At 52.9% G+C, this 17388-nt stretch overlaps 1 protein-coding gene across 1 annotated transcript in view; it reads left to right on the top strand.

Moving 5' to 3' along the window:
* LOC132539739 (dipeptidyl aminopeptidase-like protein 6) overlaps positions 1 to 17388 on the top strand; it is a 211967-nt gene that overhangs the window by 162704 nt on the left and 31875 nt on the right. The window contains exons 2-3 of the mRNA XM_060195681.1: positions 2631 to 2745; positions 14354 to 14452. Coding sequence (XP_060051664.1) covers positions 2631 to 2745; positions 14354 to 14452 — 214 coding nt within the window. The remainder of the gene's footprint in view (positions 1 to 2630; positions 2746 to 14353; positions 14453 to 17388) is intronic.

Genomic DNA, 17388 nt, shown 5'->3' with positions numbered 1-17388 from the left:
CTCTCTCTTTCACTCTCTCCCTCTCTCTCTCTCCCTCCCTCTCCCTCCCCTCTCTCTCTTCCTCTCTCTCTCTTTCACTCTCTCCCTCTCCCTCTCCTTCTATTTCTCTCCCCCTCTCTCTCTTCCTCTCTCTCTCTTTCTCTCTCTCCCTCTCCCTCTCCTTCTATTTCTTTCCCTCTCTCTCTCCCTCTCTCCCTCCCTCTCCCTCCCCTCTCTCTCTCCCTCTCTCTCTCTTCCTCTCTCCCTTTCCCTTTCTCTCTCTCTCTCCCTCCCTCTCCCTCTCCTTCTATATCCCTCCCTCTCTCTCTTTCTCTCTCTCCCTCTCCCTCTCCTTCTATTTCTCTCCCTCTCTCTCCCTCCCTCTCCCTCCCTCTCTTCCTCCCCTCTCTCTCCCTCCCTCTCCCTCCCTCTCCCTCCCTCTCCCTCCCCTCTCTCTCCCTCTTTCTCTCTTCCTCTCTCCCTTTCCCTTTCTCTCTCTCTCCCTCCCTCTCCCTCTCCTTCTATATCCCTCCCTCTCTCTCCCTCTCTCCCTCCCTCTCCCTCCCCTCTCTCTCCCTCTCTCTCTCTTCCTCTCTCCCTTTCCCTTTCTCTCCCTCTCTCCCTCCCTCTCCCTCTCCCTCTCCTTCTATATCCCTCCCTCTCTCTCTTTCTCTGCCTCCAGGGTGATTGCTGGGGCTCTGTGTACACCATGATTTCACTGCTTCTGGTGACCATTTCTCTTTCCAATTTATTGGACAGGACAGAGAAATTGAGATAGAAGGGGAAGACAGAGAGAAAGAGAGAGATGCAGACCTGCTTCACCACCTGTGAATCGACCCCCCCCCTCCGTCCCCCACAAGTGGGGAGCCGGGGGCTTGAACTGGGATCCTTACGCCAGTCCTTGTGCTTAAGTGTGTGTGTCATCACCTGGCCCCTCAAGTCTCCTTACAGGGATAAAGCTCCCAGTCCCCCACCGACTATGGTGTCACTGGGGGTCTGCCGCCGATGGCCTGTATCCCACCGAGGAATCTCCCTTCCTTTCCCAGTCTCTCAGGCACCTGTATCCTCAGTGGTGCCGGACCTGGTTGCGAGCTTTTTCTACATCAGTTCATCAACTCCTGTGACTCTCTCTTTCTTTTTGTTGGCAACATGATTGACTTGCGGCTGTTGAAGCATCCCTGATTCCAGGAATGAGTCCCTCTGGGCCTTGGTGACTTTTTCTCTTCATGGCTCGTTGGATTCCGTCCGCCAGGACTCTGCTTCTCGGTCGTCCTGCATCTTCGCATCAGTGTTCTTCAGGTCTCACTTTTCTTTTTTGGTGGAGTCCTTTCCTGCTGTGGGATCAGGGTGATGTCGGCCTCGGCAAACGTGTTTGGGGCTGTTTCCTCTTCCAGCTTCTGAGAGTCTCCAGGCTGCTCTGCACAGGGGCCGGGCCCCTGACGTTCCCACCAGCAGTGAGGAGGCTCCTCTGTCCCCACAGCCTCGCCAGCATCTGTTGTCACTGTGCTTTCTGAGGTGACATTCTCACAGGACTGAAGTGGTGTCTCCTTGTCTTTATTTGTGTTTCTCTGACAAGCAGTGACTTGGGGCACTTCTGTCATGTGTTTCTCGGCCTTGGTGAGGGTTTGGTGTCTTGTGCCAAAGTAAAGGACTCTTTGGGGGGGGGGGGGCAGTTTCCTGGTTTCAGGTCCTGGTGCTGATGGTGGGGGAGGGCCTAGGCTGGGGGGAGAGTGTTTTGCAGAAAATTGAGACATTTTGCACATGGACCCCCCACTTGTATTGATTATAAATGAATCTTTCCCCCAATAAAAAGAAGAAAATAAGCAATATTGGCTCTCAGAGGGCAGGGATGATGACTTACCCCTTAGGGCCTGCACCTTTCTGAGCACAAAGCCCCCAGGTTGAGCCCTGGCACTGCCTGAGGACACCACAGCACCGGGGGAAGTTTGGTGGATGGTGGAGCAGTGCTGTGGTGTCTCTCCCTCCCTCTCTCTTCAGAACTTAAAAAAGAATTTAAAACTATGATCAAGAACCGTCGTGAGTTCAGCAACCTAAGTAGGCCTCTATTCACAGGCCTCTGTGGGTGTGTGTGGATGTGAAGGGGGGTGGCAGGCCGGCTGTGACACCCGGTGGTCATTCTGCCTCCTGTGCCACCCTGCACCGCAGAGCCAGGCAGGTGGTGAAGTAACCACAGGTGCGCCGTGACTCAGATTCTCTCTGGAGCTCAGGTTCCACCTTGGGTCTGGGAGGAGGACGCACAGGGCTGGAGAGGAGCTTCCCGTCACTCCCCGAGGGGCCCTTCCCACCACGACACCTCCCTGCCAGCCCCGGGCCCCGGGACATGGCGTGGGCTCCACTGGCTTCTCCTTGATTCTTCTCCTCCGGGGTGATCACTGGGGCTCGTTGTTGGCACTACAAATCCACCGTCCCCGGGGCCATTTATTTTCCATTTGATTGGACAGGACAGAGAGAAATCGAGAGGGAAGGGGAGACAGAGAGGGAGAGAGACAGAGAGACACCTGCAGGCCTGCTTCACAGCTTGTGAGACATCCCCCTGCAGGTAGGGAGCCGGGGGCTCGAACCCGGATAACCGCACCACCCGGCCGCTGCTGCGTCTGCTCACTGACCGCGTGTCTCTGCTCTCGCCGCAGGAGCTGGTGGGGAGCAACCCCCCGCAGAGGAACTGGAAGGGCATCGCCATCGCCCTGCTGGTCATCCTGGCCATCTGCTCCCTCATCGTCACCTCCGTCATCCTGCTGACACCAGGTAGCCACACCTTGGTCCCGGGGGAGGAGGTGGACGACTGCGCGTGACCCTTTCTCCATACCTTTCCTGAGTTGGCCTCTTCTCTCGTTCTCCTGGGGCCCCACAGCGAGGTGGTGCAACCTTTTCTCGCTGGATTTTTTATCAGTGATTTAATAATAATGAACAAGATTGTATGGTAACCGAGGGACAATCCCACACAGCTCCCACCACCAGAGTTCCCTGTCCCATCCCCTCCATGGGAAGCTTCCCTGTTCTTCCCTGTTATCCCTCTGGGAGCAGGGACCCAAATTCTCTATGGGGAGCAGAAGGTGGGAGTTGTGGCTTCTGTCATTGCTTCTCCGCTGGACATGGGTGTCGGCAGGTGGATCCACACCCCCAGCCTGTGTCTGTCTGTCTGTCCCTAGTGGGGCAGGGCTCTGGGGAGGGGAGGCTCCAGGACACATGGGTGAGGGCGTCTGCCCAGGGAGGTCAGGGTGGCATCATGGTGGCCTCTGCAACTTTGTAGCTGAAAAGCATCAAGATATAAAGCAGGACAAGTTGTTTAATAAGCAGGAACCTAAAGGTAAGAATATCGCAGATGAAACTAGGGGTCTTGCGAGTCGGGCGGTAGCGCAGCGGGTTAAGCACACGTGGCGCTAAGCGCAAGGACCGGCGTAAGGATCCCGGTTTGAGCCCCCGGCTCCCCACCTGCAGGGGAGTCCCTTCACAGGCAGTGAAGCAGGTCTGCAGGTGTCTGTCTTTCTCTCCCCCTCTCTGTCTTCCCCTCCTCTCTCCTTCTCTCTCTGTCCTAACAAGGATGGCATCAATAACTACAACAAAAATAAAAAACAAAGGCAATAAAAGAGAAAATAAATTAATTAATTAAAAAAAATAAGAAACTAGGGGTCTTTGTGTAGGAAGAAGCTAGGAAGTCTATTTTAAGTCTATTCCAAGGGGCCCGTGACTTTAGTAACTTCTGCCTGAGCCCGACAGCTCACATGCAGGTGGCTGAAAGTCTTGTCTGGGGAGACGGTGTCAGAGCTGAGAACAGGCCTAGAGAGCTGGGTCAGGGCAGATGGCAGCTCCGGATTGGAGAAAGCATATCAATGCCATTACCAATACCAATACCATTACCATTACCAATACCCTCTCTGTCTCCTTGGTTGGTGTGGGGCTGTGAATCCTCACTGACAGAGAGTGAGGGTGGGAGAGGAGAGAAAGAGAGAGAAGAGAGGGGGAATAAGAGGATGAGGAGGAGAAAGGAGAGGGAGAAGAGAGAGAAAAAAAGAAATGAATAGTTGTGCCAGGTTGAGAATTTGAGAGTGGGCCAAGAGAGGGGCTTCTGGGGGTCATCACAGGAAACACCTCGCACACAGATAAGCCGTGTGGAAGGCCCCTCCTTTCTCCCGGCAGAATTCAGTGAGTATTTGTGTGGACCCATCGACAGGAAACAGGTTGTCCTCAAGCTGGTAGCGCTTGTCTTAGACTGTGAATGGGGAAGAGGCCGGCAGTAGACTGCTCCCCAGATGAACAGAGCCTGTGGGAACTGTGCTGATGTCCAACCCACCGTCACAAAACAGAAATGGAAAATCTTCCTGCCCCCCAAATCGAAACTGGGATCATATTAGCCAGGAAACTGCGCAGGGAGAGGGTGGTCCGCCGTGAGCAGAGATGCTCACCTCAGAACACCCGCAAACGGAGTCCAGCCCCAGCAGAATGTGGAGATGCTGTCGCCAGGGGGAGCTCATCCCAGAAAAGAGGTGTTGGCTTAACGTGTGGAAGCCAGCGGAATCCGCCCATATGAGCAAGAAGCTGAGAAAAGCACTTGGTTCTCTCTGTTGGCGCAGGACCTGAAGGCCTTATTTATTTATTCCCTTTTGTTGCCGTTGTAGTTATTATTATTGTCATCGTTGTTGGATAGGACAGAGAGAAATGGAGAGAGGAGGGGAAGACAGAGAGGGGGAGAGAAAGACAGACACCTGCAGACCTGCTTCACCGCCTGTGAAGCGACTCCCCTGCAGGTGGGGAGCTGGGGGCTCGAACCGGGATCCTTTCGCCAGTCCTTGAGCTTTGTGCCACATGCGCTTAACCTGCTGCACTACCGCCAGGCTCCCTTAATTTTTTTTTTATTATTGAATAGAGACAGAGAGAAGCTGAGAGGAGAGGGAGATAGAGAGGGAGAGACACAGACACTTGCAGCCCTGCTTCACCACTCGTGAAGCTTCTTCCTGTTGGTATAAATGAGACCCTTTCTGTTTCATTTGGTTTAAATCCCCCCTGCTTAACACTATTCTATTTACATAACCACTTCATTCTATTTACTGTTAACAAGCTCCACCCTCCCTCCAGGGCATTTGTAGTTCAGTGATAGGATTCTTGCCTAATCTGCCCCCTCCTTGTCACACTCTGATTGTCACCAGTCACTTTTCTCTCCACCCTCTCTATGTCACATCCTGTTTCCACCTTACTTGGCAAGTATATATAAAGACAGCATTGTGAGTAGTACTGTACTTTGAGTTTAGCTTAGCTCGTCTTAGATTGTGCTGCGTCCTGCATGAATAAAGAGATACTGCCTACAGCTCAACTATGAGTCCCTGGTCGTCTGTTACCTGCCCGTGAAGCCAGCCCGGCGAAAACAACCTAACCCGTCGAAAACAACATATGGCGCCACAACGTGGGACCAGACCTGCGCAACTCCCAGATAAGTGAAGACTTTGCCTACCTATGCACTATGGTCTTCTCTTTTACTTACGAAGAGGTTTGCCAAAGCCTCTACTGTTTCATCATGAGACAGTTAGTCTGTCTCTGGAACATTTTACTCTGGGCCACATTTCGGTTCCCTGACTGGGAACTTTGGTTTCTTATGACCGGGATCATAGAGCCTGGGAGATGCACGGAGATTTCTCCTTGGACTTTCTGGATTCCCTCTCCCATGTTTTCTGAGGAAAAGGACTACATTTTGCTCCGGGCCACAGTTTGGTTCTTTATGACTGTGATTGTAGACCTTGGGATATGCATGGGGATTTCCACTGGGACTTTCTGGACTTCTTCTCGAATGTTCCCCATGGAGAAGGACTACTCTAATTTGAAGAGCATTCTCCAGTACCCTGGCAGTTCCCAAGTATGGAGACACGTGGTTAGTTCTACTCTCCTGATTGGATTCTTTCTTCGATGGGAAGACACTTTTAAAAATGGGTGCCTGAAGCAATCCAGCAGGAACAGTCAGAAGCACCCTAAATGGAATTTCGAGGACCTTTTTGGACTAGGTCGCCCTCCGGGGATTCTTAATCCTACATGGTGAGATCTTGATAATCTGGTTCAAGTTGCGTTTCATAAGAGAATGATTTGAATGACTGAATTTTTGTTTGACATTGACTTAAAAAAAAAATGCTGGACGCAGCCATGATTTCTAGAGACATCCAGAAACAATCCAAAAAATTGTTTTTTCCCTCCTTTGATTTCTCTTTTACGTCTTGACATAAATCTGAAATATTTAATCCTCAAAACGGTATGAGTTATGGGTGGGGCAGATAGTGCAATGATTATGTTAATTATTCTCATGCCTGAGGCTTTTAACCGTGGTTCTTTTGTTTACCTTTCTACATTTTATTGAGTTTAAACTGTTTAAACAACCTTAAAATCATACTAGAAAGGACTTCCAATTATAATGGAGTTATCAATTATAGTAAACTTCTAATCTGCTACAAGTTTTGTTTGACAAGTAAGTGAATTTCAGCTGTCAAAGTCTTCACATGAAAAAGCATCTACTCAAATGGAATTCCTGGAAATCCATTTGGATCCGGTTCTCTGACATCGCCCCCGGAAACCAATGATGAGACCTGGCACGACCTGAAGAAACAGATTCACAGACTCCAAAGATCACTCTCTACAGAAAAGCAGAATTCAGGTGGCCGACATTCCCCATCGAGACAGACATACAGCGTTTCATCCCTTGGCATTTTCTTCTGTGGTCAGCTACTTTGGACTGACACCTCCATTGGACTTACTGGTACACACTGCTGTGTTTCTCAAAGACTAACTTCAGCCAGTTGCCTTGAAACTTTATAGACCATGTCCCCTCGCCTGCAGGCTCTGTCCCAGAGGCAGAAAGCTCCCCCTCCTTATTAGGTTATGCCCACAGAGGCATGAAGCGCCCCAAGAGGCAAGAGATGCCCACAGAGGCAGGAAATGCCCTTTGAGGCAAGAGATGCCCCCAGAGGCATGAAGCATTCCCAGAGGCAAGAAATGCCCTTTCGCCTGCTAGGCCTTGCCCTTTGAGGCAAGAAAAGCTCTACTTGGCATCACACTGATTATTGCTGCTCGCCTATTTTGTTTTCCATGTTATATGCCAGTTCTTTTGAAAACGCCTGTACGATATACGTTTCTGTTCACCCCACAATGGCCATTAGTTAAAAAGAAAGGGGGAATTGTTGGTATAAATGAGACCCTTTCTGTTTCATTTGGTTTAAATCCCCCCTGCTTAACACTATTCTATTTACATAACCACTTCATTCTATTTACTGTTAACAAGTTCCACCTTCCCTCCAGGGCATTTGTAGTTCAGTGATAGGATTCTTGCCTAATCTGCCCCCTCCTTGTCACACTCTGATTGTCACCAGTCACTTTTCTCTCCACCCTCTCTATGTCACATCCTGTTTCCACCTTACTTGGCAAGTATATATAAAGACAGCATTGTGAGTAGTACTGTACTTTGAGTTTAGCTTAGCTCGTCTTAGATTGTGCTGCGTCCTGCATGAATAAAGAGATACTGCCTACAGCTCAACTATGAGTCCCTGGTCGTCTGTTACCTGCCCGTGAAGCCAGCCCGGCGAAAACAACCTAACCCGTCGAAAACAACATCTTCCTCAGGTGGGGATCAGGGACTTGAACCTGGGTCCTTGTGCACTGTGACATGTGCGCTCAACCAGGTGCGCCACCACCCAGCCCCGCCCCTCAGAACCCCCAGTCCTGTCATGCTACAGAGCTCTATAGGGCTCAGACCCCGGCTTCAGAAACACCTGGGAGAGTGAAAATGGAGTTTCTCTCCTCTCCTGCTCAGAAAAGTCTGGCTAGGCCCAGGGCTTGCAGGTGTGAGGCCCTGAGCTGGGTGTCTGCATTGCGTGCGCCTAAGTGATGCTCTGGTGTGTGCACTCCCTCTCTCTCTCTCCCTGTCCCTCTCTCTTCCTCGCTCGTTAGTAAATGTTGGGCTGAGGAGACAGCACAGTGGTTCTGCAAAGAGATTCTCCTGCCTGAGGCTCCAAAGACCCCAGGTTCAGTCCCCAGCACCACCATCACCGCTGAGCAGGGCTATGAAAACAAAAACAAACAAACAAACAAACAAACAAAAAACCCACAAAACCAAAAATAGGCCCCTGTACCGGGCTAGCTTTGCGGGAGAGAGACCAGGAACTCATGGTGGAGCGGGAACGCAGTGTGTCTAAATATTGATCAGAGACAGTGCTTTTTTATATCATAGAACTGGAAGTGGCAAGTTGGAAAAGGAAATGGCTAGGAAGGGGGGTGGAGAAAAGGAAAGAACTGGCTAAGGTAGAAACTCCATTAGCAACTGTTAGGAAGGTTTTAACAGGTGGGATTAATTAATACCCTCCAGGCAGGGTGGGTCTCGAGATAGAAAGAAGATAGATCAAAGATGGGGATCTTTCAGGCAAAACAGTGATTATGTAAATAGGCCGTAGTGTCAGCAGTGCAGCAGGGGGAGTTGGCTTAATGCCCGACACCCCTGGGTGTATTTGTGTGGGGAGGGCAGGGACGCCCACAGCAGGAGGCAGCCCCCGTGGGCTCCTGGCTTTATAAAGGCCCAAGTGTGACCTTTGCCCAAATCATCTCGTCTTCATTTGCTTTGGTCCTGTGAGCCAGGCAGCAGACAGAGAATTTTACAGGAGGGAGAAGGAGGAGGTGAGGGCACCACCATAGCACCCAGCCCAGGGCCCGGCCCAACCTCCATTTTCCTTAGTCAGTTCTGAAGACATGAACTTGTGAGCAAACGCTTTTAATAGAAATCAATGCTTGTGGGTACATTTTCCCTTGCCCCAAAGGGAGGGCGTCCCCATGGGTGAGACGATGTCTTGGTCACAGAAGACAACCAGAAGGCAGAAAGCCGAGTCACAGAGTCGGAAATGCCTTTCCCCCACTCAGCACAAGTCGTCTGCATGTAGCTGGTAGTTTCTGACCGAGGTGGAATTGTTGCGCTGAGCTTAGAAAAAAAAAAGGGGAGCGATCAAGCTGGTGTGAAAATAGGAAAATAGACTTGCAAGCCCAAAATGGGCCGAGCGGGGCTCTTAGTGACAGGAGGGTGTCCCCAGCTGCTCCCTGCAAGTCGGGAGGGAATCACCCACCTGGCCCTGCAGGTTCCCTGGCGGCTTGGCTCCAGGTCCTGCGGCTCAGCGAGGTCCCCGCCCTCCTGCCCGGCCTGGCCTTCTTGTCTCTTTAGAGTCCCAGTCCGTCTGTCCAGAGAGCTCAGCGGGGACGTGCGTGGCTGTGTGGGGGGCCCTCGCTCTGCACAGGGGCCGTGCTCCTCACGCCCGGGGCTCTGACTGCCCCTGCCCGGCTCCTGACGTCTGCCCGGCTCCGTGTCTGTGACAGCAACCTTTGCTTGCAGTTCTTTGATCTGACGGAGAAGGAGGAGGGGACGGGAAAGGAGGAGAAGGAGGAAGTGGAGAAAAGAGAAGGAGGAGGAGGGGAAGGAGGAAGAAGAGGAGGAAAAAAGAGAAAGAGGAAGAAAGAGGGAGGCAGATGGTAGTGTACCGGTTAAGTGCACATAGTACTGGGCACAAGGACCCGTGTAAAGACCCGGGTTTGAGCCCCCGCTCCCCACCTGCAGGGGGTGAGCTCCTCAAGCAGTTCTCCCTCTCTCTCTCTCTCTCTCTCTCCCTTCCTCCTCCTCTTCCTCCCCCTCCCTCCCTCCCTCCCTCGTTTCCGCCTCCTCTCAATTTCCCTCTGTCTCTATCCAATAAAATAGGGGGAGGGAAAAATGACCCTGGAGGGAGATTCTTAGTGCCAGCACCAACCCCAGAGATACCCTGGCGGCAAAGAGAGAGAGAGGAGACAGAGAGTTAAAAAGAGAGAGAGGAACGGAGGGGAAAGAGGAGATGGAGGAGGAGGAGGAGGAGAAGGAAGAAGGCAGGAAGAGAGGGAAGGAGAAGGTCCAGCCCAGGCGCCCGCTCACCAGCAGAGCACAGGCCTTGCATGCCGAGGCCCCAGCACCTCACGCACCTGAGCGAGCCGAGCACGGTCCCTTTCTGCCTCACAACAAGCAAATCTCTAACCACCAGCAGCAACTTAGCACCAGCACCGGGCAGCACCCGGCAGGAAGCCCTTGGCAGAGCATCAGCGGCGGGAAGGGCCGAGCCCTGGGCTTTGGGCACTCAGGCCCTGCTCATCCTGCTCCCTGTCCGGGGGCTGCTCTCGGTACAGGCTGCTCCCTGTCCGGGGGCTGCTCTCGGTCCAGGCTGCTCCCTGTCCGGGGGCTGCTCTCAGTCCAGGCTGCTCCCTGGATGGGGGCTGCTCTCGGTCCAGGCTGCTCCCTGTCCGGGGGCTGCTCTCGGTCCAGGCTGCTCCCTGACCGGGGGCTGCTCTTGGTCCAGGCTGCTCCCTGACCAGGGGCTGCTCTCGGTCCAGGCTGCTCCCAAACCAGGGGCTGCTCTCGGTCCAGGCTGCTCCCTGACCTGGGGCTGCTCTCGGTCCAGGCTGCTCCCTGACCTGGGGCTGCTCTCGGTCCAGGCTGCTCCCTGTCCGGGGACTGCTCTCAGTCCAGGCTGCTCCCTGGATGGGGGCTGCTCTCGGTCCATGCTGCTCCCTGACCAGGGGGCTGCTCTCGGTCCAGGCTGCTCCCTGACCAGGGGGCTGCTCTCGGTCCAGGCTGCTCCCTGTCCGGGGGCTGCTCTCGGTCCAGGCTGCTCCGTGACTGCTGTGAGTGAACAGACTTTGAACGGGGAACGATCTGAGCCCCACACAGACCAGGGACTCACATGGAAGCAAGACTTCTTAACAAAGATTTCTGGGTTTATTTTTAAAAGTACATTTCCTGGGGCGGGTGGTGGTACACCTGGTTGAGCACACGTGTCACAGTGCATGAGGACCTGGGTTCGAGCCCCTAGTCTCCACCTGCAGGGGCCAAGTTTTGCAAGTCACTGAAGCAGGGCTGTAGGTGTCTTTCCTTCTCCCTCCCTCTCTATCTCCCCTTCACTCTCAGTTTCTGGCTGTCTCTATCCACTAAATAAAGATAATAAAATAAATAAATAAATAAATCTTAAAAAAAACAGGGAAGCTTCCAATGGAGGGGCTGGGACATGGAACTCTGGTGGTGGGAGCTGTGTGGAATTGTCCCCCTGTGATCCTGTGGTCTTGTTGATCATGAAGTGAAAGTGTGTTGTGTGAGTGTGTGTGTGTCTGTGTGTGTGTGTGTGTGTGTGTTGTGTGTGAGTGAGTGTGTGTGAATGTGTGTGTGAATGTGTGTGTGAGTGTGTGTGTGTGAGTATGTGTGTGAGTGTGAGTCTGTGTGTGTGAGTGACTGTGTGTGTGAGTGTGTGTGTCTGTGTGTGAGAGTGTGTGTGTGAGTCTGTGTGTGTGAGTGACTGTGTGAGTGTGTGTGAGTGTATGTGAGTGAGTGTGTGTGTATGAGTGTGTGTGAGAGTGTGTGTGAGAGTGTGTGTGTGAATGTGTGTGTGAGTATGTGAGTGTGTGTGTGTGTGAGTGTGTGTGTGTGTGTGAGTATGTGAGTCTGTGTGTGTGAGTCTGTGTGTGTGAGTGACTGTGTGTGTGAGTCTGTGTGTATGAGTGTGTGTGAGTGTGTGTGAGAGTGTGTGTGTGAGTCTGTGTGTGTGAGTGACTGTGTCTGTGAGTGTGAGTGTATGTGAGTGAGTGTGTGTGTGTGAGTGTGTGTGAGTGTGTGTGTGAGTGTGAGTGTGTGTGTGTGAGTGTGTGTGTGAGTGTGTGAGTGTGTGTGAGTGTGTGTGTGTGAGTGACTGTGTGTGTGAGTGTGTGTGTCTGTGTGTGAGAGTGTGTGTGTGAGTCTGTGTGTGTGAGTGACTGTGTGAGTGTGTGTGAGTGTATGTGAGTGAGTGTGTGTGTATGAGTGTGTGTGAGAGTGTGTGTGAGAGTGTGTGTGTGAGTGTGTGTGTGAGTATGTGAGTGTGTGTGTGTGAGTGTGTGTGTGTGTGAGTATGTGAGTCTGTGTGTGTGAGTCTGTGTGTGTGAGTCTGTGTGTGTGAGTGACTGTGTGTGTGAGTGTGTGTGTATGAGTGTGTGTGAGTGTGTGTGAGAGTGTGTGTGTGAGTCTGTGTGTGTGAGTGACTGTGTCTGTGAGTGTGAGTGTATGTGAGTGAGTGTGTGTGTGTGAGTGTGTGTGTGAGTGTGAGTGTGTGTGTGAGTGTGAGTGTGTGTGTGAGTGTGTGTGAGTGTGTGTGTGAGTGTGTGTGTGTGTGTGTGTGTGAGTGTGTGTGTGTGAGTGTGTGTGTGTGTGAGTGTGTGAGTGTGTATGTGTTTGTGTGTGTGAGTGTGTGTTTGAGCGTGTGAGTTTGAGTGTGTGCTGTGTGTGTGTGTGTGAGTGTATGTGTGTGTGTGAGTGTGTGTGAGTATGTGTGTGTGTGAGTGTGTGTGTGAGTGTGTTTGTGTGTGTGAGTGTGTGAGTTTGTGTGTGTGTGAGTGTGTGTGAGTGTGTGTGTGTGTGTGTGTGAGTATGTGTTTGTGTGTGTGAGTGTGTGAGTTTGAGTGTGTGCTGTGTGTGTGTTTGTGAGTGTGTTTGGTGTGTTTGTGTGTGAGTATGTGTTTGTTTTTGTGAGTGTGTGAGTTTGAGTGTGTGCTATGTGTGTGTGAGTGTGTGTGGTGTGTTTGTGTGTGTGTGTGAGTGTGTGTGTGTGAGTGTGTGTTAGTGTGTGTGCGTGTTTGTGAGTGTGTGAGTTTGAGTGTGTGCTGTGTGTGTGAGTGTGTGTGTGTGAGTGTGTGTGGTGTGTGTGTGAGTGTGTGCGAGTGTGTGTGTGTGAGTGTGTGTGGTGTGTGAGTATGTGTGAGTGTGTGTGAGTGTGTGTGTGTGTGAGTGTGGGTGAGTGTGTGTGAGTGTGTGTGTGTGTGTGTGAGTGTGTGTGAATGTTTGTGTGAGTGTGTGTGTGTGTGAATGTGAGTGTGTGTAGTGTGTGTGAGTGTGTGAGTGTCTGTGTGTGTGTGTGGTATGTGTGTGAGTGTGTGTGTGGTGTGTGTGAGTGTGTGTGTGTGAGTGTGTGTGAGTGTGATTGTGTGTGAGTGTGTGTGTTTGTGTGTGTGTGTAGTGTGTGTGTGGTTGTGTGTGTGTGTGGTGCTCAGTCCCCTGACAGGCTCCTTGGGGAAGCCCCCAGCCCCCACCAGCAGGGGAAGCTTCATGAGTGGTGAAGCAGGGCTGCAGGTGTCTGTCCGTCTCTCTCCCTTGCTATCTCCCCATCCCCTCTCAATTTCTTTCTGTCTCGATTCAATAATAAAGAAATTTTTTAAAAAATTAAAAAGTTGGGAACAGGCCTAGAGAGCTGGGTCAGGGCAGAGCAGCCCCTAGACGTGAGGAAAGTGCAGAAACGCCATTGACTGTAACCCCGCTGGTCTGACCCAGGGCCCGTGTCTGTTCCCATCAGCACAGGAGCCCGTGTGGCCTCTGAGTCCCTGTCAGTCTGAGCTCTCAGTCCATGGGCACAGCTGGAACCTTCTAGGCTGCTGTCATGTCAGGACCCGTCTTCCTCGAGGGGCAGAGCAGGCTGAGCGGCCTCCCTGCAGAGAGTGGGGCGTCCCCGCCATGGCTCTTTCACAGTAAGGGTTGGGTTTAGTGAAAACATTTCTTCCTGTTGGCTACAGCCGAGTGGACATGGTGGGAAGCCTCACGGTGAAGCTGTGCTCGTGCCTGGGGATGTGGTTAGCTGTGAACCGGAGTCTCTCCCACTCAGTCACAAAGGGACAGAGACCAGCCTGGCCCGTGGAGGGTGGCCCATGGTGGGTGGGGCCCTCAGGGGTACGGGTGTCCTGACAGCTCAGCCCAGGGACAGCCGCCCCAGTTTGAAAACTGTTTGGTGGTATAGGCAGAGGGCTCCTGGGGCCTCTGTATTTGCAGACCCCTGTGCTGTCTCGTGACTGTTGTTGTTGTTATTATTATTATTAACATACTGGAAGCCCTGCTCAGCTCTGCCTGATGGTCGTGCTGGGGATGGAACCTGGGGCCTCAGAGCCTCGGACAGGAGAGTCTTTTGCAGACCCCTGTGCTGTCTCAAGACTGTTTTGTTGTTGTTGTTACTATTATCATTATTATTATTATTATTTATTATTATCATTATACTGGAAGCCCTGCTCAGCTCTGGCTGATGGTGGTGCTGGGGATGGAACCCGGGGCCTCAGAGCCTCAGGCAGGAGAGCTTTTTGCAGATCCCTCTGCTGCCTCCCCAGTCTTAGAGGATTTGTTTTATTTTAATGATGGAGGGAGAGAGACACACCCACCAGAGCCCTGCTCAGCCCAGGCTGGTGGCGGACTGGGGATGGAACCCGGGCCCTCAGAGCCTCGGGCAGGACAGCCTTTTGCAGACCCCTGTGCCGCCTCCCCTGCCTCTGTTTTATTTCACCGGAATCCTAAAGGGTGGCTCTCTGCCTCCTTCTTTCTCAGCGGAAGACACCGACCTGTCTCAGAAGAAGAAGGTCACGGTGGAGGACCTCTTCAGCGACCACTTCAGAATCCACGACCCCCAGGCCAAGTGGATAAGCGGTGAGTCCAGAGGCCTCCCTCCCGAGGTTGGCGTCTGTCTGTCTCTGCCCATCACGGGAGCAAGGGCCCTTATCTGAGGGCCGGGCTTCTCCCCTCCCTGAGCCCTTCTCCCTCAGCCAGAGGTGAGCTGTTGTTGCCAGGCGGCGGCGGGAGGGCTGAGGGCTCCAGCTCCTTCCCAGGGGCCTGTGTTCATCCTTCTGTCCCCGAGACTCTACTCCCTGACAGGGAGAGAGGACAAGGGACCCTGAGACGAGGCCTCCGTGGCGAGTGAGAAGAGGGAAAAGGAAGGACACAGGTGGACAGTTAAAGGAATAATAGTCAGCAGCGATGAAGCACCGGACTTGCAAGCGTGAGTTCCCGAGATCAGTTCCCAGCAGCTCATGCACCAGAGTGACGTCTGGTTCTTTCTCTCTGCCTGTCTTCTTCATGAATAAATACATGAAATGGTAAAGGAAGAAGAAAATACAGTCACCCCACATCTGTGAGCTTGAGACAACCCCTGCAGTTCCCAATGGAGGGAAGGGGGACACAGGACTCTGGGGGTGGGAACAGTGTGGAATTAGATCCCTGTGATCTCATAATTTTATAAATTGATATTAGATCACTGGTAAAAAAAAATAAAAGAATCCGCCTAGCAACCTGGTTTTGGGGGGTATCTCTATATTCTCGAGAAGACACAGAGGACGGGGAGCTTGCCGTGTGAGGCACTGAGGTGGGGCGGGGGCTGGACCGTGATGTGCCCCCGTTGGGAAGGGCACCAGGTCCCAGTGGACCCAGGGCAGGAAGGGTGCCCACCAGCTCGCCCGTCCCCCCCTCAGCCTGGCCCTGCTGTCCTGCGTGTCCTCTGGCCCGTCTCCCCCAGCCCGCCGCCCCTGCAGGCTGGCCCTTGGCTGGGGTACTGGGCGCCCTGCTGGCCATGCATGGCCGCCTCCCCTCCTGACAGACGCACGGGAGCGGGAGAGTGTCCTCTCTGAGGCCATCAGCCTGGCCCTGCTGTCCGCTCTGTCCTCGCTGGCAGAGGGATGCCCGGGCTCTTGAGTGTGTCCTCTGTGTCCAGGTCCTTCTGAAAAGCCCCAAATCTTCAGGGGAAGCTCAGCATCCGTGTGCAGCCGCAGCAACCTCTGGCCTCCCGTGTCCACGTTCACTCCACACCCAAAATCCAGCCTGCTGGGTGGTGAGGGCTGGGGCCTCTGCTGACTTTGTTTGTTTGTTTCTTTATTTTTGGTTTTGGGGGGAGCTTGTTTATTTGGGTATATTGTGATTTTTTTTTAATTTTTATTTGTAAAATGGAAATATTGACAAGACCACAGGGTAAGAGTGGTATCAGACCACACAATTCCCACCACCAGAACTCCGTATCCCATCCCCTCCCCTGACAGCTTTCCCATTCTTTATCCCTCTGGGAGCATGGACCTAAGGTCACTGTGAGATGCAGAGGGTGGAAGGTCTGGCTTCTGAAATTGCTTCCCCGCTGAACATGGGTGTTGACAGGTGGATCCATACTCCCAGCCTGTCTCTCTCTTTCCCTAGTGGGGCAGGGCTCTGGGGAAGCGGGGCTCCAGGACACACTGGTGGGATCGTCTGCCCAGGGAAGTCTGGTTGGCATCATGGGAGCATCTGGAACCTGGTGGCTGAAAAGAGGGTTAACATACAAAGCCAAACAAACTGTTGACCAATCATGAGCCTAAAGGCTGGAATAGTGCAGATGGAGAGTGGGGGTCTCCGTCTTGGAAAAAACTAGCAGGTCTATTCCAGAGGGCCCTGGCTTCGCTAGTTTTGCCGTTTGATGGAACGAGACGTAGTGGGCGTGGAAGCAGCAGATCACGGCGTCGGCAGGTGCTGGGGGACTGGGGGGGGGGGTGGGGTTAGCCCATGGAGCACGTGTGTTGCCGTGTGCCTGGACCCAGGTTCGAGTCCCCACGTCCCACCTGCAGGGGGGAAGCTTCACAAGCAGGGCTGCAATTGTCTCTCTGTCTCTCTCCCTCTCTATCTCCCCACTCCCTCTCAACATCTCTCTGTCTCTGTCCAATAAAATAGACAAGAAGAAAAGAATGGCCACAGGGAGCAGTGGATGGATAGTGCTGGGACCAAACCCCAGCAATAACAATAATAGTGATGACAACAGTCATAAGAAGAAGAAGAAGGCATAGACTTCAGGGACCAGGAGGTAGCTCCCCCAGTGGGGCGCCCACCGTAGCTGTGTGGGAAGCCCTGGGTTCGTGCCCTGACACCACGTGGGGACACCATGGAACCAGTCAGGAAGCTCCCGAGGTGGTGGAGTGTTTGTTTTGTGGGCTATCTCTTCTCTCTCACTTTCATAAATGAACACATCTCCTCTTGAAGTGTCTTGAGGGGCCCGAGGGAGCTCGCCCTGTAGGGCGGGACTGAAGGCCTCAACCTCCCAGACCTCAACCCATTTACAAGGCCACCAACACGCCTGGTCCTGGAAGAGAAATAGACACACTGACCAGTGGAGTAGAGCTGAGAGCCCAGAAGTAAGTCCCCACAACTGCGGATAACTGGCCGGTGACAGTGGGGCCAGACTCTAATGTTTCATTTTTATTTATGAAAAGGAAACACTGACAAGACCACAGAATAAGAAGGGTACAACCCCACACAGTTCCCACCCCCAGAACTCCGTATCCCATCCCCTCCCCTGATAGCTTTCCTATTCTCTATCCCTCTGGGAGTATGGACCCAGGGTCATTGTGGGATGCAGAAGGTGGATGGTCTGGCTTCTGTAATTGCTTCCCCGCTGAACATGGGTGTTGACAGGTGGATCCATACTCCCAGCCTGTCTCTCTCTTTCCCTAGTGGGGCAGGGCTCTGGGGAAGCAGAGCTCCAGGACACACTGGTGGGGTCATCTGTCCAGGGAAGTCTGGTTGGCATCATGGTAACATCTGGAACCTGGTGGCTGAAAAAGAGAGTTAACATA

This window comes from Erinaceus europaeus, chromosome 8 (genome assembly GCF_950295315.1).
Source record: "Erinaceus europaeus chromosome 8, mEriEur2.1, whole genome shotgun sequence".
Classification (NCBI taxonomy): Eukaryota; Metazoa; Chordata; class Mammalia; order Eulipotyphla; family Erinaceidae; genus Erinaceus; species Erinaceus europaeus.
Note: the sequence above shows the minus strand (reverse complement) of the source record. Positions and strands in the feature narration are given on the sequence as shown.